At 37.2% G+C, this 22428-nt stretch overlaps 3 protein-coding genes and 1 pseudogene across 4 annotated transcripts; 2 read left to right on the top strand and 2 right to left on the bottom strand.

Annotated features, from left to right (window-relative positions):
* Positions 1 to 720: 720 nt before the first annotated feature.
* On the bottom strand, positions 721 to 9212 carry uri1 (URI1 prefoldin like chaperone). The gene is made up of 11 exons (XM_052097738.1): positions 8789 to 9212; positions 6910 to 6944; positions 6550 to 6628; positions 6191 to 6326; positions 5996 to 6087; positions 5815 to 5875; positions 5540 to 5726; positions 3962 to 4208; positions 3609 to 3760; positions 2791 to 3034; positions 721 to 1536 (listed from the first exon to the last, which is right to left on the bottom strand). Exons 1-11 carry the CDS (start codon positions 8885 to 8887, stop codon positions 1354 to 1356), a joined length of 1515 nt encoding a protein of 504 aa, XP_051953698.1. The 5' UTR covers positions 8888 to 9212; the 3' UTR covers positions 721 to 1353.
* On the top strand, positions 8974 to 13114 carry LOC127623006 (peptide deformylase, mitochondrial-like; annotated as a pseudogene).
* A 411-nt stretch (positions 13115 to 13525) lies between these two features.
* Positions 13526 to 17304, bottom strand: LOC127623217 (uncharacterized). Of its 2 annotated transcripts, none has more exons than XM_052097550.1 (3): positions 17227 to 17304; positions 15826 to 16156; positions 13526 to 15707 (listed from the first exon to the last, which is right to left on the bottom strand). In XM_052097550.1, exons 2-3 carry the CDS (start codon positions 16153 to 16155, stop codon positions 14178 to 14180), a joined length of 1860 nt encoding a protein of 619 aa, XP_051953510.1. In that variant the 5' UTR covers position 16156; positions 17227 to 17304; the 3' UTR covers positions 13526 to 14177. The 2 variants fall into 2 exon arrangements, with proteins under 2 accessions (XP_051953510.1, XP_051953511.1); XM_052097551.1 differs by lacking the exon at positions 17227 to 17304 and adding an exon at positions 17124 to 17216.
* A 902-nt stretch (positions 17305 to 18206) lies between these two features.
* Positions 18207 to 21314, top strand: LOC127623248 (uncharacterized). Its single transcript, XM_052097604.1, has 6 exons — positions 18207 to 18365; positions 19048 to 19155; positions 19270 to 19409; positions 19625 to 19721; positions 20227 to 20351; positions 20488 to 21314. The coding sequence occupies exons 1-6, from the start codon at positions 18281 to 18283 to the stop codon at positions 20662 to 20664; spliced, it is 732 nt and encodes a 243-aa protein (XP_051953564.1). The 5' UTR covers positions 18207 to 18280; the 3' UTR covers positions 20665 to 21314.
* The last annotated feature ends 1114 nt before the right edge of the window (positions 21315 to 22428 follow it).

The raw sequence follows: 22428 nt of genomic DNA, 5'->3' as shown, positions 1-22428 counted from the left end.
ACATCTTAAGTGCCTAAAACTTTATATATATAAATAAAATAAAAACATAAGTGCACACTATGGGAGCATTTAAATGCCCCAACATTTAAAGGGACTATTTTTGCACTTCGAAATGGGGTTGGGCCAACTCCAAAAGGGGCCGACACTTCCAGACACGTTTAGGATTGGGTTTGGTGGCTCTCCCATCTTTTTTTGGAGTAAGGTCACCCTGGTGTCATGAGTATGTCTTTACCTACGTCACTGGCTAATTCCATCCAGAGCAGGGGTGTTCAAAACGTTTTGCTTACGGCGATAGCTAGATATATAGATAAAGTTATTAGATTTATTTGCTTCTCAATATTTGCTAAACCCTAAAAGTGTTATATTAAAAAAAAAAAAAAAAGGTAGTTTAGTGCAAGTTTTCTTTCACTAAATTGCAGAAATGTTGCTGGGTTTGTAGCACGGTATACTTTGCATTCGACGTCCTATACTTTGTAGTTTAGTTTACTTTAGACACAGTAGCTTTTTTTTTGACGTTGAAAGCAGAAATGTAAACTGTGCTTTCGCGCCCTCTAGAGGCGTTTCTTCTTCTTCTGTAAGAGTGCTTCAGGCCCAGAAATTAAAGCAAATTCAACTTTTGTTCAATTTCCTACCGAAACAAACTGAATGATGTCCTTGGCCAATTATATATTTGCTACGAATAAATTCCTGATAGTCAAAACAATACAATATATTCAAAATCATTTATTTATTTTCAGTTACATCAATATTTTCCTGGCAGTCCCAAAAAGGGGCCATGGAGGATATACATTTAAAGGGCAAAGAAACAAAGCCAAAACAATAAAAAAACATAGAAAACAAGCGATAAAGGAGAAGCAAAGTAAAAGCTCAGAATAAAAAATGCTTTTTAAAGCTGATGGAAATTAGCAGATATTTAGTTGCCGAAGTCAAATAAGCACTTAAATTAAAACAATGACAATAACTTTGAAAAAGCTGCATTCATAACCATTTTACATCATAGACCACATCACAATGACAGTAGTGTGAGGCCTTGATGTCACACTTTTTTTTTTTTTTCCATTTTAGGTTTCATATATTTTTTTAATTGTTATCTAAAGTAATACACACAGAAGATACCAAAATATGCAGCCTGTCAATACTAAATCAACCCATTTGGCCTAAAAAACGCAAACTGTCAGGCAAATCATATAACATTGCTATTGCTCTTATAGAGCAAATACAATTTCAGGGATACATATCACACTGAAGAAAAAAAAAAAACGGCCAAAAACGGCCAACAGTCTGCAAGTGTTACAGTTGTTCAAAGGGGATAAAAACAAAAAAAGCATAGCTGGATCTTGGTGAGATTAGCTTTCATTTATGATGCAACCGTGTAGCTTTAAACTTAGACATCCTTTTAGGGGCCTCCTGAGGCATTTCTGTGCCCAGCTCCTCCAGATTCCTCTCTGGGATTGTGGGCAAGGCAGGAGGGGCGATGATCAGGTGTGGGATTGAGATAGGCAAGGGATCCTTTTCAATCACTGTGCCTGTAAAAGCCTAAAATACAAAGAATAAAACCAGACATTTGAAGAAGATTTAATGAGATTGTGGCCATGCAGGTAAATAAACAAAAAAAATATATAATAATAATAACTTTGGATGTAGATTATACAGCTCAAATTCAAATCCAAGTCAATCTAGTTTAAGTGAAACTAAAACCATATTCTTTGGCTATGTTCACACTGACAGAATTTATGGCCTATTTGACTCAAATATGTTTAGGTTGATGTAGTCTGAACAGGACAAAAAAATCAGATTTTTACATATGTAGTTGGTTTGGAATCTGATTAAAACCAGTTTATGCTAGTCTGAACATTCAGATCAGATTTCATGTGTGTGTGGGGGGGTTGTCATTCGTTGAACACGGTGGGATGTTTCATGAGGTTTTGCAACAAGACAACATATACTGCATTCCAAAAAGTATAATGATGCCTTCAAAGGGGAATCAATAATGATATCCACACTGTGAAAAAAAAAAAAAAAAAAGACTTCAAAAGCAAGTTCAGAATGACTATTTTCTTACACCTTTCAACCTTCTGACAGTGGAAGGTAAACTATGAGGGGAATAGAGCATAGGGACGATCACTTCTGAATGGAATGCACTCATATGCGTTACCGGGCAGAAAAAGCAGTGTAAACGTATTTTATAATAATACAGACACTGGCTTTACTCACCCGGTGCAGTAACATACACCGGCTGCAAGGTATTGAATGTTTCTTGCGAATATGGGTCATTTGAGCACTTCACAACAGGACGGGATCCTCTAAAATGAGTCTTGCCGTCCGACCGTTTTATGCTTCAGTACAGTGCACAAAGCCTTCAATAAGGGATGTTTCGCTGCCCAATAAAATACAGGACAATAGGCATCCTGTATGGGATGTTGTAATTTCCCAAGCAACAAACATTGCATATGCTACCTCTCCTTTTTTCGTAAGCAGTTTTCAGTGAAGAATGTGTTAATATTTTCCAACTACTTTTATGAAAAACATTTAAAAAAAAAAATTAAATATACATTGCTGAATACTCACACATTTTAACTGTGGTGTGAACAAAGCAAGTGTCAAAATAAAAGCTAGATTTTTAAATGCTCAAAGAAAATGTTCGCATTACTTGCCAAAGTAAAACTCACAGCAAAAGTGCAAAGTTTAATACACTGGGTTTGTTCAAATCCCCAACCCAAAGTATGCGCTATTGCAATCGAGATGCTTGTCTTTGCACCAATAATTTGTAAACAAACAGGCTTCCTGTACCTCAAAACGTCCATTGGTGTGGGGGCTGCTGCCTGTAGGACTGTCCTCCTCTGTAATGCCATCACTGGTGTCACTGTGTGTGGCATCATCATGGCTCAGTGAACGACCGAAAGCCACACGCCGCTCTTCAAAGTCTGCGGTGCTGCTCTCACTGGTGTCACTACACACGCTGTTCTCACGACTGCGGGATTTCAAAATGGACTTCCGCGGTATTGGCTCTCCATTCACCAAATCCACAAACACCCTAAAACGATGACAAATTGACATCAACAGAAAATAATGCATCAAACAGTAGAGGATGTGAATAGAAAATGAAGTGAATGAAATAAATGGCAGTTGACGTAAGGTGCCATTGGACTTTCATTAACATCAATATTTTAGCTTAAAATTGATGTGACTGCTTGAGGGAAAGTGATTATTTTTAGGTCTCCCTTTCTTTTTAAGTTTCTCACCATTTTCAATCACCTTTTTGCCTGTTTTTTTAAATGACCCTATGGTGTGTAAAATGAATTATAAAAAGAACAAATAGTCCATGTAGTTGGTCAATTAATAAAAGGTCATAAATCTGCAAGCAGAAGAATTAGCAAGATGCTATTTATATTAGTTTTAGTTGGAGTACAGCAAATAATACCGCAGGACATGTCAAATTTCCATAAGCGTTTCATCTCAACTACACAAATGAACATTTCAGCTTCGTTATTTCATTGCCATGCTAACATAGTTTTATAGAATTTGTGCTTATAAATCGACAACAATAGCAGCAATAATATAATTAAGTGTAATGAATGATACGGTTATGTTTTGCAGCAGGTTGTTACCTATAAATGTCTGCTGGGCTGGTGATCTTGTAATTTTCAAGAGGAGAATGGCCGTTACTTTTCCCATTTTTCTTTTTTCGTTTGGCTTGCTCCTTTTGTTCTTTTCTCTCACTGAACTTCAGAGTGGTGTTCTTCCCTGTGTTTATTCTGACCTTTAAAAAAAGAACATCGAAAGACCTATTCAAAACAACTGCTTTATTGAGTGAACTGTTGGTCTTGTGTACACTTACTTAATGCAATGTTTATCCAACTAGAAAAGTTTTAAACTGTAATGTAAACGTACATGAAGCATATAAGAGCTGTCAAAACATATTAAATAAAGGGGGTTTATGTAACTAAGACAAGGCATTTACCTTTTTGGGTTCCACAGTGTGAGAAAAGTAGATAGTTGGAAGACTGTTGCCTGTTTCCTCACAATCCTCCTCAAGATATAACCCATTGGTGCTGTTCATCTGACTTGTTTGAGATGATGATGATGATACCCAGCCATTTTCCTTTTTAAAGCCATTAACCTGCACACTGCTGTCACTCTCTGCTTCTTTTTCTTCTTCCGATGAAGAGGAAGTGGTGTCTTCTCCATTAGTGTCTGTGCTGTCCAATCTGGGACACAAAGAGAAAAAAGAAAGCCAAAACTGAGTATAACTGGTAAAAAGGCTGATGTAGCAGCTTGTGTTTGTACTTTTTGACAAACCAATGTCCATGTTTTCTGTGCTAGTTATGACAACTGTATAAGGACTTTTTTTTTAATAATTAAGGTACCGATGTTTGTAATTAAAATATTTATTTTTATATGGTATAAGGAAGACATTTTTATTGGCAGTATGTTATCCGATACAAACACCTACTCTGTGACATTTCCAGGTTTTCCATGACCGTGCTTAAAAGGTCTTCAAGTGATAGTTCACCCAAAAATGAATATTCTCTTATAGTTTATACAACATCCCAGATGTATGACTTTCTTTTTTTCTGCAGAACACAAATGAAGAATATCTCAGCTCTGTAGTTCAATGCAAGTGAATGGTGGCCAGAATTTTTGAACTCAAGAAAGCAAATAAAAGGCAGTATAGAAGCAATCCAAAGAACTCCATTGGTTTAACCCATGTCTAGATGCCGCTAGGAAGTGTAATCAAGCTTGAAATCATGACGCCAAGGAGACAAGATTTATAGTGAAAAAAATAGTAACATTTCAGGTTTTTTTGTGTTGATTTTCTCCCCAATTTGGAATGCCCAATTCCCAATGCACTAAGTCCTCATGGTGGCATAGTGACTCACCTCAATCCGGGTGGATAGAATGAATCTCATTTGCCACCGCATCTGAGACCGTCAATCTGCGCATCTTATCACGTGGCTTGTTGAGCGAGTTACCGCGGAGACGTAGTGCGTGTGGAGGCCCACGCCATTCTCCATGGCATCCACGCACAACGCACCCCACCGAGAACCACACATTATAGTGACCAGGAGGAGGTTACCTCATGTGACACTACCCTCCCTTGCAACCGGGCCAATTTGGTTGCTTAGGAGACCTGGCTGGGGTGGAAGTCAACGTCAATACTCACGGAGCTACCCAGGCCTTCATTTCTGTCTTTTCTCACCCAAATTCGATTAGATCGCTTCAGAAGACTTAGGTAAAACACGTTTATGTGCTTTCTGGAGTTTTAAAGTTCTGGCCACCATTCACTTGCATGGTATGGATCTACAGATCTGAGATATATGTCTTTAATCTTTGTTTGTGTTCTGCAGAAGAAAGTCATACACATCTGGGATGGCATGAGGGTGAGTAAATAAGATCATTTTCATTTTTAGGTGAACTATTTATTTAACATTTTCTGGCACACACTCTTAGCAAGGCCTTAAAAACCATCCGCCCAATGAGTAGGAATCTCTAATAGAATCCAGTCTAATGTAATGAAGGCACCAGCTGTTTCTTATACCGGTATCTCTCGTCCTGTATTTCCTCCTGACGCTCCAATTCATCAAGTCGAGCCCACAGCTCCTCCTCAGACAGCACTCCACTCTTGCTCCCTTCATCCCCCTCTCCTTTGTTATTCTCCTCTTTCAATTTCAGCACATATTCCTGCTTTGGTTTAGAGTTGGGTTTGTGGGCCAACCGATGTTTTCCTGGGGAAGCAACACAATGTTAGGGTAATGATGCCCAAGTCTTACAGTCCTCTTGGAGAAACTTCAGTAACCTGAAAACTAGATTTACCTTTGGCAACTTCTTCCTCATTTACCACCTCTTCTCTAATGTCTACAAAATCTCCAGTGCCCTGTAAAGAAAGAGTGGAAATTATTTAAGGTGTGGGCAGTGCTTTCTACCATAGAAGGAAACATTAGTATAAGGCTTCCATGTGATGTAACAGTGCTGAGGTCATGGTTAGGACACTTACATCATTCAATTTTTCAAGATCAACTGTGAAGTCAGCTCTGTTCTGAAAGTTCTTCATTGTTTTCTGTAAATCATCTAGTGCATTCTTTACATCTGAAAAAAATTATCACACATCAGGTCAAGAAATATATCACTAAAACAGTGATTCAATGATTTTGAAGAACATATTAGCTCATTCAGAATTTTTTTTACTCACGTTTCTTTCGGTGTTCTACAAGAGTGTCGGCTTGTTTGGCAGAACACTTTGCAAACCAGTTATCCCCAAGGAGCACAGTTAACTCATTAGTGTGAACTAGCTTTCCTGGCATGAAAGCCAAGGGACCAAATGGTACCTATCATGTTGGAAAACACAAAATAATAAATTCAGAGCAAAATCAGAGGCAGTCCTCTGATCGAAGCGCCACATATACATCAAATAAGCTAAAGAAACTACAAATTGTTTAAAAAAAAAATCTACAACTAAAGTAAACTGCTAAATGGTGTAACACTTTATGATAGCAATGCATTAAATATGTTGTTACTCTGGGATAACATAAGTAAAAGGTGGCACCATACCATAATATCATATGACAGCTTGTCAGGCAAGGTCCTGAGACGGTCCTGAAGAGATTCGTAATCTTTTTCCACTTTTTTCCTGTCAATCAGAAAAAAGAAAAAAAGAAATGAAAAGAAATTATGATTTGTTGATGTAAAGAGTCAATTCTTTCCAACTCCATAACTTTTTTATAATACTTGAAAAAATGTAATAGAGGCCTGTTAAATACTTATTGTATGTGGCATTTCAACACCTAAACAAGCAACATATTAGAAATAACATGAGCTAATGTAATATTACTAATTGTAGCTATTTTTTGAGACGTACTGACCTGCATTGTTAAGAATAGTATAATGTTATGACTCTATAAGACCACTCACCAGTGCTCAATTTGAACTCCGCAATCTTTCACCACCTGTTGTGAAAACATGCTAATTATTTCACAACCAACTGTGATCCAAAATAAGAGGTTGAACAAAAGTGGATTAAAATACTCAACAGTAGATCATTCATAAGTAGACACATGGCACAACAAACTGCATGCAGAGTAAATTATTGTTTTTTTTTTCCCCCTTCTAATGGCCGCTATTATACTGTAGATCCCAGAAGTTCTAACTGTAGAATTCTTCAGTGCCATAAACAGAGGAAGAAAAAAAAAAAAACAACTGCAACTACTATAAACAATCGACGCTGATATAATGGTCGACCTCTACAAAACATACCATGGACAAAACTGTTAAACTATTTGTGATTTTCTGGTTATGTAAATTGTTCACTACAGAGCAAGTGAATGTTCTACTCAAATGGTAAATCCAGTAATTTTTCCTCATTAAAAAAAAAAGCTTTTATCCAAAATAAATTAATATTTATAAAATCATGACCACTCAAATTATAGAAATCATATCAGAAGCCTTTTAAAAGCTTGTTTAATATACATGGAGAGGGTCCCCTCAAGGGGGTGGCCATGTTAGCATCACATGACCAGTGTTGGGCAGTAGCTTCCCTAAAAATAGCAAAACTATTAGCTTAACTACATTTCTGAGTAGCAAGGTGGGAGTGTCGCTAGTTTTTAAATCAAGTAGCTTTTCAGAAGCGAAGCTATATTTTTTGACTGTAGCTGCGTAGCGCTGACGAATACATGACAAACAAAAGATTACTGATGACACCTTTAAAGTTGCTCACGGGGACTTGAGAGGGTTATCTTATCTAATGATAAGAACCTTAAATAGCATCTTTATGGCAATACCAACCTCAAAATCTATCTAGCAATGTGTATATAGCATACTCCATAAAATTATATAGAAATCCAGCAGATTGCAGTGAAAGCTAACAGAACACATCTCATTAAAGGATATCAGTTTCCAATGCAAAATAAAAATAAACAATAAACATAAATAAATACATTTCAGGGACATAAATATATTTTATGTATAGTGACATTACTTTCATGATAATCAGAGCCCCACAATTCTCTTTAATTATTTTCTTCTTGTCATTTAAAATGCACATATTGTCTAGACATTTCATGTTTTCACTTTTCATATTTTCTCTCTTCTAACAGAAAGCCACTGTTAGGGTGAAGGACAAGAGATGATGTTGCTGAGGTCAATGTAACACCAGGGGTGAATGTCTATTTTCAGGACTTTCAAAAGAAAAATTCTGCATTCTTGCTGATTGTAATGTCAACACATGGATGAAAGACACTTTTTGTTTTCCTTTAGCCTACTTAATGGCACAAAAATGGAATGTAAACAAAAGTAGGTCACTTAAAACTTACCTTAAAATAACGCGTGAGTGTATTTACCGATCTATACCGTATGCCTTTCCTTGAATGTTAATGGACTTGGGCAATATTGCACCGTGTGTTGGATAAAGCTTGAGTTTAACTTGGTTGCTAACTCGCCGCAGTGTATAACTATACAGGTGTATATGCATAACATTGTAGACTTAGGCCTATATTGTAGGTAGGTGTGAAGGTAAAAATGTTTTGCAAATGAGCAGAGACAAAGATAAACCAAAGCACAAAAACTGTTTGCAGCCAGCTAGCCAGCAGCTGAAGTAACAAGTAACACGTGATCTACAAGGAACTTTCCAGAAAAATAAAACATCTGATACTGCGTTCAAACAGCAGAAACACCATCAATCAATGATATACCGAAAAATCATGAAGTGATGCACGTGCATCGACAATCCATGAGCAAAGGAAGTTCAATTTGCAGCAAGGCATTGGCTGTTTTTGAAATAAACATTACTCCTGACCTTCCTGTGCTCCTCTTTTAGCCTCTCAACGCCTCGAGGCAGATCATTACTCCGTGTCACTTTTCCAGGTGCAGCCATTTGGTCGTGCGAGGATGTCATCCACAATACAACAGGGCGTTTTAGTTTAAATATCAAAAACAATTAAATACTCTCAGGGGTTTGAAGTCCTATAGAAATGTTTATGAATGCAATTGGATGTGTTGCACTCAATCTGTCGCCTTGTAGTCATCAATGAAGCAGATGAAGTGATCCAATATATCGACATTGAGACCATTTCACACGAGCATGGTACGATGTCGACCTAATCCCAAAATTTCCTCTTGTTTACAGTCGAGCGATGGCCTGTTTCCCCTGCCCCATGTTCATCTGATCACACGGATGTACTCTGGGTAAACCTCTCTACATAATACACAGATGCAAACACGTGATGTTGTGCCTTCCTCACCTATTTAATTTCATTTTCAGTTGCGGGATTTAAAAAATATATCAACACGAAATAAGAATAAATTACTTCTTTCTCTATTATCCTGATATATATGTCGTATTATTTTTAATGTTTTAATGTGTCTGTTAATAAAATAATTTATTTAAAAAATGCTATCGTGTAGGGGGCGTGGCCTGAAATGTAAACAATTTCCACGCCAACTATATCACGTGACGCCATGAAACGCTAAGTGAAGTTGTACACATTCAATTTGTGGCAAAATAAAAGCCAATGCATTTTGTTGAGTTTCCGTTATTAAAATAGTCTCGCTGTCCGACAGTTTTATGCTAAATATAGGGCAAAAAAAGCCTTCAATCGGATGTTTCGCTGCCCACAAAAATACAGGACAAGAGGCATCCATTATGGGATGTTGTAATTTCCCAAGCAACAAAGATCACAATATCAAGCAATATTCTTAAAGTAAGAATAATTATTGTATTGTAATATTTTTTACAATATAGTTTATAATATAGTTTGACGATTACTATTAGTTTTGTACAATACAGTTAAAAATACAGATGTTTTACAACCTTAGACATTCAGTTCAGAATAGCATGCCATATTCAACAAACAATGAGTTTTCATATTTTTTTAATAAATATGTTATGTTGAATGAAAGTTAATGTGAGTATTATATCAAATAACCTGTTTGTTAATAGAAAAATAAAAACGTGTTATTAGCCGCAACCTTCTTTCCACAGCTAAACGCTACGATTTTATTTAAATTTTACTGAAGTCTTTTATTTTGAAGAGACCCTTTCCCGCCGGTCATTTGTTCACGTTTTCCGTTTTTTCTCTGTCTGCCCTCATATATCAAGACACTGTTGTATCTAATGTTGCCGTTTAACTTATGACTGTTTACTTATATAAATGTGAATTTGAATTTCATATCCTCTTTACGAAGAGAGCTAAACCAGACTTTCCTACATTCATTAATGTTTACTGCATAATGAATGTTTATTGCAATGACAGTTGTCTTTTGACTAGAGTTGCTGAACTGAACTAGCTGATTACAGCACCCAGCCATGAACAGGCACTTGAGGACATTCACAATGTCTTAAAAAGTCAGACAAATGATATGCTCTCATCACCAATAAGGAGCTTTTTGACCCTGGTCACCATTCACATGCACTGCACCATCACATACAAATCATAGCAGCATTAAGATGAGTTCCTACTTGCAGTATATGAAACGGAAAATTAAAGGAGCACCAGCCCCTCCATTTAATCATGTGTGCCAAGCGGGAGATAATGTGTTATGTTCACAGGCTGCAGCAGTGGAACCTGGAGCTATTCAGTGGTCAGAGGTGCAGCAGGTCATAAATACCCCGGTCAAGGTGATGAGACAGCTTGAGTGTGTTGGTCTAAGTGCACCTCAGATTGGAGTTCCTCTGTGAATATTAACCGTGCAGAATCCAAAGAAAATACTGGAGGACAGCTCACCAGCTTCTGTTGAAGTTAGGGATCTGGTGGCAGTGTCCCTAACGATTTTCGTAAAACCAGTTGCATGTACTGGATGGATGCACTGTCACCTTCTAAGAGGCATGTGTCAGCATCTGTTCCACACTAAGTGTCTGTTGAGGTGTCATGTAAAAGAAAGATATCAAACTATACAATATGAACAACAAAAAAACATTTAAAAAACACAGTAAATGACATACCTATGAAGATAAAGCCATTGAGGCAACCCAAGTGCTTACTTTCTGATGCACATTAGCATATGAGAGCAAAAGTAAACTCTGCAAAGGGTCAGTTTCTTAAATTGAATGGTTTGTAATCTTATTAGTTTAAAGGGATAGTTCACCCAAAAATGAAAATTCTCTCATCATTTATTCGTCCTCATGCCATCTCAGATGTGTGTGACTTCCTTACTTCAGCAGAAAACAGATGAAGAATATTTCAGCTCTGTAGGTCCATACAATGCAAGTGAATGGCCAGAACTTTGAAGCTCCAAAAATCACATAAAAGCAGCATAGAAGTAATCTATACAACTCCTGTGATTAAATCCATATCTTCAGAAGTTAAATGACAGGTGTGTGTGTGTGTGTGGAAAAACAGATCAATATTTGTCCAAAGTCCTTTTTTGTTATAAATGTTCAATTATCTTTAACTTCCAGTCTTCTTTTGGTTTTGGCGATTCACATTATTCATGCACACTCACCTAAAGGATTATTAGGAACACCTGTTCAATTTCTCATTAGTGCAATTATCTAATCAACCAATCACATGGCAGTTGCTTCAATGCATTTAGGGGTGTGATCCTGGTCAAGACAATCTCCTGAACTCCAAACTGAATGTCAGAATGGGAAAGAAAAGTTATTTAAGCAATTTTGAGCATGGCATGGTTGTTGGTGCCAGACGGGCAGGTCTGAGTATTTCACAATCTGCTCAGTTACTGGGATTTTCACGCACAAACATTTCTAGGGTTTACAAAGAATGGTGTGAAAAGGGAAAAACATCCAGTATGCGGCAGTCCTGTGGGCGAAAATGCCTTGTTGATGCTAGAGGTCAGAGGAGAATGGGCCGACTGATTCAAGCTGATAGAAGAGCAACTTTGCCTGAAATAACCACTCGTTACAACCGAGGTATGCAGCAAAGCATTCGTGAAGCCACAACACGCACAACCTTGAGGCGGATGGGCTACAACAGCAGAAGACCCCACCGGGTACCACTCATCTCCACTACAAATAGGAAAAAGAGGCTACAATTTGCAAGAGCTCACCAAAATTGGCTGGTCTGATGAGTCTTGATTTCTGTTGAGACATTCAGATGGTAGAGTCAGAATTTGGCGTAAACAGAATGAGAACATGGATCCATCATGCCTTGTTACCACTGTGCAGGCTGCTGGTGGTGGTGTAATGGTGTGGGGGATGTTTTCTTGGCACACTTTAGGCCCCTTAGTGCCAATTGGGCATCATTTAAATGCCACAGCCTACCTGAGCATTGTTTCTGACCATGTCCATCCCTTTATGGCCACCATGTACCCATCCTCTGATGGCTACTTCCAGCAGGATAATGCACCATGTCACAAAGCTCGAATCATTTCAAATTGGTTTCTTGAACATGACAATGAGTTCACTGTACTAAAATGGCCCCCACAGTCACCTGATCTCAACCCAATAGAGCATCTTTGGGATGTGGTGGAACGGGAGCTTCGTGCCCTGGATGTGCATCCCACAAATCTCCATCAACTGCAAGATGCTATCCTATCAATATGGGCCAACATTTCTAAAGAATGCTTTCAGCACCTTGTTGAATCAATGCCACGTAGAATTAAGGCAGTTCTGAAGGCGAAAGGGGGTCAAACACAGTATTAGTATGGTGTTCCTAATAATCCTTTAGGTGAGTGTATATCACTATCTAATGGGCATGGAAGAGAATTTATGGTATATACAAAAATGACTTAAATATTGATCTTTTACTTACCCACACTTGTATTGCTTCTGAAGACATGGATTTAACCTCTGGAGCTTTTTGGAACTTCAACATTCTGGCCACCATTCACTTGTTGAGGTTTTAGAGCTAAAATATTATTCATATACATCTGGGATTGCATGAGGGTGAGTAAATGATGAGAGAACTTTCATTTTTGGGTGAACTATCCATTTAAGCATAGACAAGTTTATATAATGAGCAAACTTACTGATCAACTAAAAATGTTAAAGATTTGTTTTCTTTTCAAAGATCTTAATGAGAAAGCAGAGCCTGTCACCTGGCAAGCGAGTGGGTGGCCAGCCAGAATACTGCAGCATGAAATGGATCACCTAAATGGAGTGCTATATATTGATCGCATGGACAGTAAAACTTTCAGTAATGCCAACTGGGAAGATTATAATGAATAAACTTTAGCTTATTTGCAACTTAACCTCAAGAAATGACAATACTTAACTCATAGGGGACAAAATGGACATTCACATCAATCCTGTGTTGGATTTATTGCATCTACACTATAATGTATAATTTCATCACTGCACACTTGGAAATGATTTTTCTTGTTTATGATTACCATGGCACAATCCAGCTAGAAGCTTCATTAAGGACAACTAATTAATATATGCCCAATCCATATATTTATTTTAAATAAACAATTGTGTTTCTATCATGTGGGATACTGACAATAGAATAACATCTTTAATAAGACTTTGTAGCAAGACTTACAGTCCAACTCCGTTTTATTCTGTGCAGGTCATTTATTATAATAACATTATTTTGGTTTTCTTAAAAATAATAATAATTTCAAGCAGGACTCCCTTTCAATCCCTTTATTTTGGATATCAGTTCTATTAAACTGCAACAATACAGATAATTTGCAATTAAAGGGCATCTATAAATACATTTAGTTATATGAAATAGCAGTACATTTTTCTAATCAGCATATTAGAGATGTTGCCAAGACTTCATCAGGACAATTATAATCAACATGTTCCAAACTGTATCTGTACACTAACAATTAACAGATTGTTACATTTTACGAGGCAAGTAGGTTTGTGCTCTCTATTGCACAAAAGTGTGACATAGAAAGCAAGAATGAAAGAATGTATTTTGAAAGCAGAGCAAACAATAAGCTACGTGAAGACGTTCTAGAAGAATGGCATGGCATTTGATTCTACCAAAATCACATATTGCACTGAATCACTACCATTTGGCAGTTATGGACATTGTTATGGGATGGCATATATTGTATCCTTGAACCACTTCCAATCCTTCCAACCAGGAAGAGTGAATTGCCTTGTTACTTTTTCATATTTAATTTTTTTTAAGGATGATTTTTACATTTCTAATTTCCAGTAAACTGGAATAAATGTATAGTAGTAGTGATATTAGATTTCTTTAGATTAAAATATCAAACATATATATATATATATATATATATATATATATATATATGCAGATTTGAAGTGCAGGTTAAACAGGGGAGGAGTTGTTCAAAGGCATTCCACATTTACAAAGCATTGGACTTTTAAACCAACAATTTTTGCAATACAGAGCACAGCAATACCTGCATAGGATGTAAAGCTCAGAATTCGGGCAAGTGACACATTTAGTTTCAAGTCGTAGTATTTTGTGTTTTTGAGAGCACTGCCTTCCATCCGGACAGCCGGAAAAATAAAAGACATTACAAACGAGGCATAAAATTTCAGGCCAAGGCTGGTTAGCAGTGCAGCACTGATGAAATGGTATTGGCTTACAGGGTGTTTCTGAATCACCCAATTCTTGGAGGTACTGCACATCATGGGCAAGTTTATTGCAGTTTTTCACATGTTCACATATGCAATCGTGGTAGTTGTTACAGGTGTGGCAAATTACATATGCTGGAGCCTCTGCAGTAAGACACATGTGTCTCTTTGGAGCATTGGCTCTTTCTCCTTGAGGGGGCTGTAATTTTCCTGTGGATTGCAAGCAGTGACACTGTGATTTACATATGTTAATGTTTTCACAGCTCTGGTCATGGATTGATTGGCAGGTGTAACACACCAAAAAGGTATCCAACTTTGAAGTGCTAATACAATAATGATTCTTCAGAGAATCTTTTTCTTTGCCTTCTTTATGCTCGTCTTGTTGCACACTGATTTTCTGTTGCAGTCCAACTTTGTCGGGGCACAGTGCTAAAGTATGCCCTTTGTTTCTGCACTCTTTATAATGTTCACAATGTGAATTGTGAATGTCTTTGCACTGGTCACACTGGTATACATACAAAGATGATGGTGTGATACAGCTGCACATCTCTGGTCCAACTTCTACTGCTTGTCTCTGGGTACGACCTTCAGTTTGAACTTTACCAGAGCTTTCCAGTGGTCCTATATTCTGTGGAGGTGAGACAAGGTTTTTGGGGTTGTTGGTCTGGCACTGAAGCTCTGAGACACAGAGCGATCTTTCCTGGCTTGCATCTGCATTACTCACCCTGTCTGAATGGGACATGTCCCCGTATGAAGGATTGCTTTGTAGGAGGCCCTCCTTTGGTTGTATACACAAAGAAGGGTGAGGTGGCAAACAAGAAGTAGCTGTCCACTGATGAGGATCTGGCTGTGCTTTGCTCAGCAAATCCTTATCAGTGTAAAGATCCACCTCCAAATCTATACTAGTGCTTAGGGTGACATCTGAAGCATGGGTAGACTCTAACTTCCTTTTGATGTTCTCCAATGCTACCTGAAGGCAATGGCCCTTCTGTCTCTCCTTAACTAGTTGCAGAACCCACTCAACACCTCTGTCCAGAGCGCTCAAGGTGGAAATTAGCAGATGGCACTCCATTCGAGCAATGAAGTAGGCACATGCCAGGTTGAGTAACAAATCAGCAGGAACTAGTTTGGGGTCGAGCATTAGCTCTTCTTCTTCAGTAGGACCTAAAGGCTGGTATCCAAGCAACCCAAACAGCTCTTTAGCCTGCTGTAGGGTTAATGCAGATTTGATTGAATGGGTGAATATACCTGAAAACATCTGTTGGGAGGAAAGGTAAAAGACAGTGAAAATGGACTGGAGGATGGCCAGTGTACATACTCATCTTGCTAAACATCTTAAAAATGTATGTATAGGTGTAAAACCAGTATTTACATACCTTCACAACTCTATACTCCCTTCTCCAAGGATAAAGGTAGAGGTTTAATGCAGCAAGCTCCAACACTTCAAAGGACTTGCAAAGTTTCTCAAGACACAAATGGCCAGTTCTAAAGGGCAATGCACGGAGTGAGTTTTCCATCACTGTGAGTGGATTTAGTCCACATGTGTTAAAGATCTTCTGGGCATTGTCTTTGGAAAGAAATGCCTCTACTTCCTTGCAAAGTTGATCATCTCTGCACACCAGAATTCGATCCCCCTTTTCAATCTGGCTCTCCAAGTTGGTCAGGTACTTTTGGACAAAATCCTCCTGTCTGATATTCCAGCTCATTCTATTAATAAAAAGACAATATAAGAACATAAGGGATTTGCGTTTTATCAGAACAATACAACATAAATAGCCAGGTCTTTAAAAAAACAAAACAAACAAAAGACATAAAACACCCCTAAACTATTTATTATTACAAATAAATCTTAAGAATTGTAATAGCTTTTCTGTCAGTACTGATCAGGATTTAGAAAGGTTTTATATTATTATTATTACATTTGTGTATCATTATAATGCATTATAATACATATACATATTAAGCATTAGGGAAAGCATAATACAAATCTATATAAATAATTTATTCAAGAAATTACAGACAGGTCCAAACTGAAAAAGCTTTTTTTCAGACAGTTCCGAATTGAGTCAATGCAATGTTCCATTTCCTTTCTTAAAAACTAAAAAGCAATGTTTCTTACCAGAAAATGTTCATTTGTGAATATGAAATTTAGCCAACAATAAAATGTTTATCATATAACATGGTTGTTTATTGTTATGATTTTCCATGAGACCAATCAATGTTTCCATAACAAAAATTGTGTTCATTAATATGCTTGAAAATCAAGGTGACAAACATTTAGCTAAAACAGTCTAACAAATGGGCAGTACCAAGGATGACGTCTTTAAACTAGCAATAATGCAGTTGAGTGACGGGTTTAAACAAAACAACTATATAGAAATAATGACATTATTTAAAGATGGAATATTCAGATTCAGTATTATCCGAATAACGATTACTCTACATCCGTACAAAGGTTGACTATTTGGAAATGCTATTAAATCACTCAGACGTCAAAAGATTGAAGTGAAAGTGAAGGTGGAAAATAGGTCCGTCACGTTAGCTACGAAAATACATCCTAATTTCCATAATTTTGTATTTGAGAAATTCAAATAGATTCAAATTCTTATATATGTACCGTAAATAAACCAATAAAGTTACTACTGTGTAATAAAGTTAGTTTATTGTTGCCTACCCAAATCAAAAGCGTCATTCGTATATTTTCCACTGACTAAATTCAAATCAGCAATGTTCGCGGGACACAGTAACGGAATCGATAGAACATGATCAATTATTACCTAATCAACGTTCTTTACCGCACAAGCCGCATGGAAGAGCGTCGGAGAAACTGTTTTGTCATTACTTCCGTGTTCAGCTCAGGCGAAACCAGAGCCCTTCTAAGATATTTGAAACCAAAGTGTCTGTGGTCCCATAGACATGACACAAGAGGTCGTTCTTTTTGAATGAATGTCTATGTAGGTACTTGAGTGTGCTGAATAATCTGCTTTTGTAAAGAAACTGCTCATAAATTAATTATTTGACCACTTTTCTGCTAATCTTCAACATGTGTTACACTAAAAAATCCCTTTGGAATGAACTTTGTGTGGATTTTACTTCGATAAAATTGCTGTTTTATAGGAAAAGTCGTGGGGCCAATTTTGCGACAGGTAGATGTCGTTTACGGCTCTCCATTCATTTAAATAGTATCCGCAAATGGAGACTTAATGTCGTAATCGATCCCGAAGGATGTTTTCTATGGCAAATCTCTGGGGAAACTTTAAATTAAAATAAAATTATTTGATTATGTGATGCTGATTAACATTTACTTGAATTAGATTCGTTTTCCCCATTCAACTGTCAAAACAACTGTCCTGCATTTAAAAATATTTGGTATGTTTAGTTCAATAAATAATCCGCAGTTTAGCCCTCTAATCGGCACACCCAACGACGAATTTGCAATAAATTAGTGCACATTCCTGTGATTGTTCACAAGAGGGCGATATAATCTATGCTGGATATTATCAATTAGTTGTGCCCACGGTTTGTACCTTTTATTATCAAAATCACGTTAATTAATAAAACCTTTGTCTACTGATATGACACGATATTACTGATATTTATTACTGTATAAGATCAATTATTGCAATGATCTCATTTAAGATTCTCCAACCTGAAATATGATAACTCTCGGTGATAAAGGATAAAAAAAAAGCGTGTCATTCTAAAGAGGGCGGGACTTTGGGCGTGGCTTTCATGCTGCGGTTCGATTTAAATATCTTCAGCAGCAAGAGATATGAATCCGATAAACCATAATCAATCTCAGACGTCTGCACTGCTGCTGTTGTGTGCGCGATGTCAAACGGGGAGAGGGTAGTTTTGGCGCTTGGCGGAGCAGGAACTGTGGGGTCCGGAATAGTGAAAGCGCTCCTGGATAGAGGTAAGAGCATCTTTCATATTACATACTATACAAAAAACAGTAGTAGTAGTAGTAGTAGTAGTAGGCTAATAATAATAATAATAATAATAATAATAATAATAATAATAATAATAATAATAATTAAATTTTGAGTTAATAGTCAATAATAATACAATTATTATTATAATCGTTGATATTATTATATTCCTCTCAAGATATTTGTGCAATTATTCACTGTTATTTAATGGGTAGTGTTCAAATTTATATTACTGTGGCTGCTTGTAACACCTTCAAACGCATGTGACAGTAACTGAATCCAGTATTATTTGTTGATTAATTAAACATGAAACATTTTATATCATCACAGAAAATTAAACATTGTGCAATATGCTTAAATAAATAATAATTATTTAAAAAAACTGCTAAACATTTTCTGAACGTATTACTCTGTTTACAACTGCATTCAGTTCAGTTATTGCTAAAGAAAGCAACTATTCATTCCATTAAACCTGTTCTGATTGAGTATTTTGTGGTTAAATTCAAATTGCCTGTCATCCTTTTGCCTGGTTTCTTAATTTAGCTGTAAATCAGTTGGAGATTTTAATTTATCTTTGCTTAAATTGATAAAAATGGTTAACCTCTTTGTGCAAAATAAAAAAAAAAAGTTATTGCATGTTTGGTAACTTTTTAAACATATATGTAGGTTTCAAGGTTGCTGTGATCTCCAGAGACAACAGCAAGTTGGAGAAACTCAAGGGATTTGTTTCACCTAACACAAAAAGTAACCTGACCACTTTAGTAGGCAATGTTGGTAAGTATTATCTCCCTAATTTGTAATCTTTACAATTGTGGGAAGGAGATAAGAGACATTATGAGGTCTCATTGAAGTATGATGTTTCTAATTACTTACTCTTCTTATTATCAGGCTCAGAGGAAGGAGTAGAAGAGGTGAAACAGTCCTTGCTTAAGTCTGTGGGAAAAATCACAGACGTTGTCTCCTCTTTGGGCTTCAGCTGGTGGCAGGGAGGTCTGCCACACACCCAACCCCTCAAAGAACTGCACTGGGTGAGTTTATCGAGGGCATCAAATAAAGATAGATTATAGCATATTACATTACCATCCTTTTGCATGAATAAATATGATAATTTTGGGTCTCACAAAGTGCTCATGTCAATGTCAATCTCATGTTTTCTAATCCTATAACTTTTAGCCTAATTCCCGCAATTAAACATCAGATTTAGTGATCAGTGTTAAGATAGTATTTATTTTCTGATCAACAGGTTATGGAGACTCTGCTGTTCAGCACCTTTGTGTCTTGGAAAGCTTTCTTTCCCCTGGTGAGAGATGATCCTAACTGCACCTACACATTCATCACAGGTGAGTCATTGGCACAGCTGGTTGAGATATGAATGATATGACAAATGGTAGCTGTGAGTGTTCAGAGAGGAAAATAAAGATCTTGCAATTTTATTTGTCATTCCATTCTATTCACATTTCCGAAGGCATTTTCACATGGTTCATAAACTGAGCATGAATAATCAAAAAGGAAAACAATCTTCTTGATAGTAAAATATGTGCATAAGGACCTACATTAACACTCTGCAAGCACAGAACGCAAGTCGGCTGTGACAGAATCACAGGCCAATAAGCAGGTACCTTTACTTTTTAGGAATTGCAAGCAAAAAATGCTATAGGATGCAATATAGGAATTTGATTTGAATGTTTAAAAACTGCCTTTTTTAATTAAAAAGCTAAATACTGTTCCATAGCTGGAAATATTTATGGCCTGTACATTTTCTCAATTAATTTGCTATTGACTGGCAAGTGTAACAAAAAGTCAATTTTAGACCCTGCTCACACAGATCCATTTTCTGTTCATCAGGAGGGGCTGGAGAGAAATTGCTAATGCCTGGCACAGGGTTCTTGACTGTAGGGGCAGCTAGTGCTCTGGCTTTTTGTCAGGTTCTGCGTGATGAGTACCCAGATGTGCCATGCAAACTCAACCAGGTGAGTGTGTTAAAGATATGGATGTAGACAAACTCATGTTGCTATATTTCAGCAATGACATGATGAATCACTGTAAATCTGCCTAATCAATTATCATACAAATTATTTAATCAAAATTGCAAATCTAAATCTGTAGGTGAAAATCAATACAGGAGTGGCAGCCCCAGAACGAATGGCCCCTGGGTACCTGAATCATTTGGATTTAGGCAAGGTTGTGGCTGTGCTGGTGGAGCGCCGGAACACGTCTCACACCGTCTTCCCTGTCAGCTCTCCTGCTGACCTAAAAACTGTTATCTTGGAGGGCAATCTGTAACCATAATGAAGAAAAAAAAAAAAAAAAAAAAACTCAAAACTACATCACTTTTTCCTGTCACCAGTATGCGTGTATTGTTTTATTGCATGTCATAAAAACATTTCTGCATTGAGCATTCCAAGCTTCGTAATAGTACAGTCATAGCGTTGAAATCACAGCGTTGAAATATTCTTAATGCTTGAAACAAATCAACATAATATCCAATGGAGTGGTACAGATGTTTTGGAGCATCTAGTCTAAATGAGGCCCCAGCCAAGAGATCTTGACATTGAAGAATGGAGAGAAAAATGTGAGAACAGGATGTGAAATCTTGTTTTTCTTGGTTAAAGAGAAAAAGGGGAAAAAAATTGGCAGGTTTTTGGCACACTTGCGACCCTCTAGCGTGACTCCCTGCCCTGGTTCACCCAAAATTTATCTGGCTGCTATTTATATGGCTCCAATTATTCCCAGCCGTGTGGCCCATATTAAACAGTGTGTATGGGGCTAGGGGTTCAAGAATAGCTGGCCCCCAAAAGGAGAGAGAACAGAGGGCATTGTTATCTTTGTTTACTATTATTATCATATTTGCATAAACACTTTAGTGGCATCAATGTAATTTTTCCAATAAAAGAATATGGATTCAGTGAAGTGTCTAATTGGTTTTTTAAGTGGTTTTTTAAGTGGTTCTAAGTGGTTATTGAGGTGAGCATGCTTTGGCAGCTTGTTGGCTATCCTTTTGCTTTGCATCATCTTATTAAACCTGAAATATCTAATTAAACCTGAAATATCTACAGATAAAAATGTGCATCATTGCTTAATGCAACCTAAACATGGTCTCCTTTTTTACTCTGTTTAATGAGTGTCTGAGAGAAGACTGAATTTATAATATGGTGCACATTGTGTGTCAGAGGAAATTAAAATAATAATAATAAAAGAGCAAACTCCCAGAACCTTAGTTTGTTTTCAGGAGGCTGACCACCTGTGCTTGAAGTAGTGACCATAGTGACATGAACTTTAGTCCACTGGATTTCATTATAATCTGGCTGCGAGCCCTCTCTTCAAAAATGGTTTGGGAATATAAATATTGAAAACAATGAAAAACAAAGTATCTATATTGGCAGCCAAAGATCACCCTTCCGTGAGAAGGTACAGTACGAGTGCCAAAACATCATTGTTTCCCATCAATATTTTATATCTCAAGGTTATAGGGACTAAACATAAGTGATGCAGACATGCAAAGATGAAAATCTCAGTGCCAGACCAACACAGACAAAATTAGAAACCATGAAATGTCAAGTGGTCTCGAGAGTTGGTCACAAACTAAGCTGTACTGAGGTACCAGAAACTCACAAACACACTCGGACAGCACAAAATATCTGGCATGTTTAGAAACCATGGATTATGATTAAATCATATTTTCATATCATTATACTGGGTTTGCAAACTTTCCCTAAGCACTCTCGCTGTGCTTTGATTTTTGACTACAGGGCTTTTTGCAGACATTTGAATGAGTGCCAGTTCCAAAACACAGACAGGAACTGGGGCGTTTATGTAGAGGGACAAGACAAGTGGACTGGAAGGGATTTAAAGGGCCGCCCATAGACAAAGAGTCACACAGTGAAGCCATTAGTGTAATGTTCATGCACTGCAGAGGGTATTCTGGGACAGAGGTTAAGCCTACTGATTCAGAGTGGCATGTTTTCTCCTATGGCCCAGAAACATTCAATACAATCCAGCCATCTGCCCATTAGGCATCTCTGCCACCCTCTGTGCAGTCACTTGCCC

This window comes from Xyrauchen texanus, chromosome 29, assembly GCF_025860055.1.
Source record: "Xyrauchen texanus isolate HMW12.3.18 chromosome 29, RBS_HiC_50CHRs, whole genome shotgun sequence".
In the NCBI taxonomy this organism is placed as follows: domain Eukaryota; kingdom Metazoa; phylum Chordata; class Actinopteri; order Cypriniformes; family Catostomidae; genus Xyrauchen; species Xyrauchen texanus.
The sequence above is the reverse complement of the archived record's forward strand: the minus strand, read 5'-3'. Positions and strand labels throughout refer to the sequence as shown.

What these genes read in the sequence shown, in the direction of transcription:
- LOC127623217 (XM_052097550.1), bottom strand. Translation starts at nt 16,155, where the DNA reads ATGAGCTGGAATATCAGACAGGAGGATTTTGTCCAAAAGTACCTGACC. An exon ending in GGGAGTATAGAGTTGTGAAG is followed by an intron (nt 15,708 to 15,825) that starts GTATGTAAATAC and finishes TCCTCCCAACAG; the next exon opens with ATGTTTTCAGGTATATTCAC.
- LOC127623248 (XM_052097604.1), top strand. Translation starts at nt 18,281, where the DNA reads ATGTCAAACGGGGAGAGGGTAGTTTTGGCGCTTGGCGGAGCAGGAACT. An exon ending in CCCTCAAAGAACTGCACTGG is followed by an intron (nt 19,410 to 19,624) that starts GTGAGTTTATCG and finishes TCTGATCAACAG; the next exon opens with GTTATGGAGACTCTGCTGTT. An exon ending in CACCTACACATTCATCACAG is followed by an intron (nt 19,722 to 20,226) that starts GTGAGTCATTGG and finishes TCTGTTCATCAG; the next exon opens with GAGGGGCTGGAGAGAAATTG.
- uri1 (XM_052097738.1), bottom strand. Translation starts at nt 8,887, where the DNA reads ATGACATCCTCGCACGACCAAATGGCTGCACCTGGAAAAGTGACACGG. An exon ending in ACACTGTGGAACCCAAAAAG is followed by an intron (nt 3,761 to 3,961) that starts GTAAATGCCTTG and finishes CTTTTTTTAAAG; the next exon opens with GTCAGAATAAACACAGGGAA. An exon ending in AGCCCAGCAGACATTTATAG is followed by an intron (nt 3,035 to 3,608) that starts GTAACAACCTGC and finishes TCATCGTTTTAG; the next exon opens with GGTGTTTGTGGATTTGGTGA.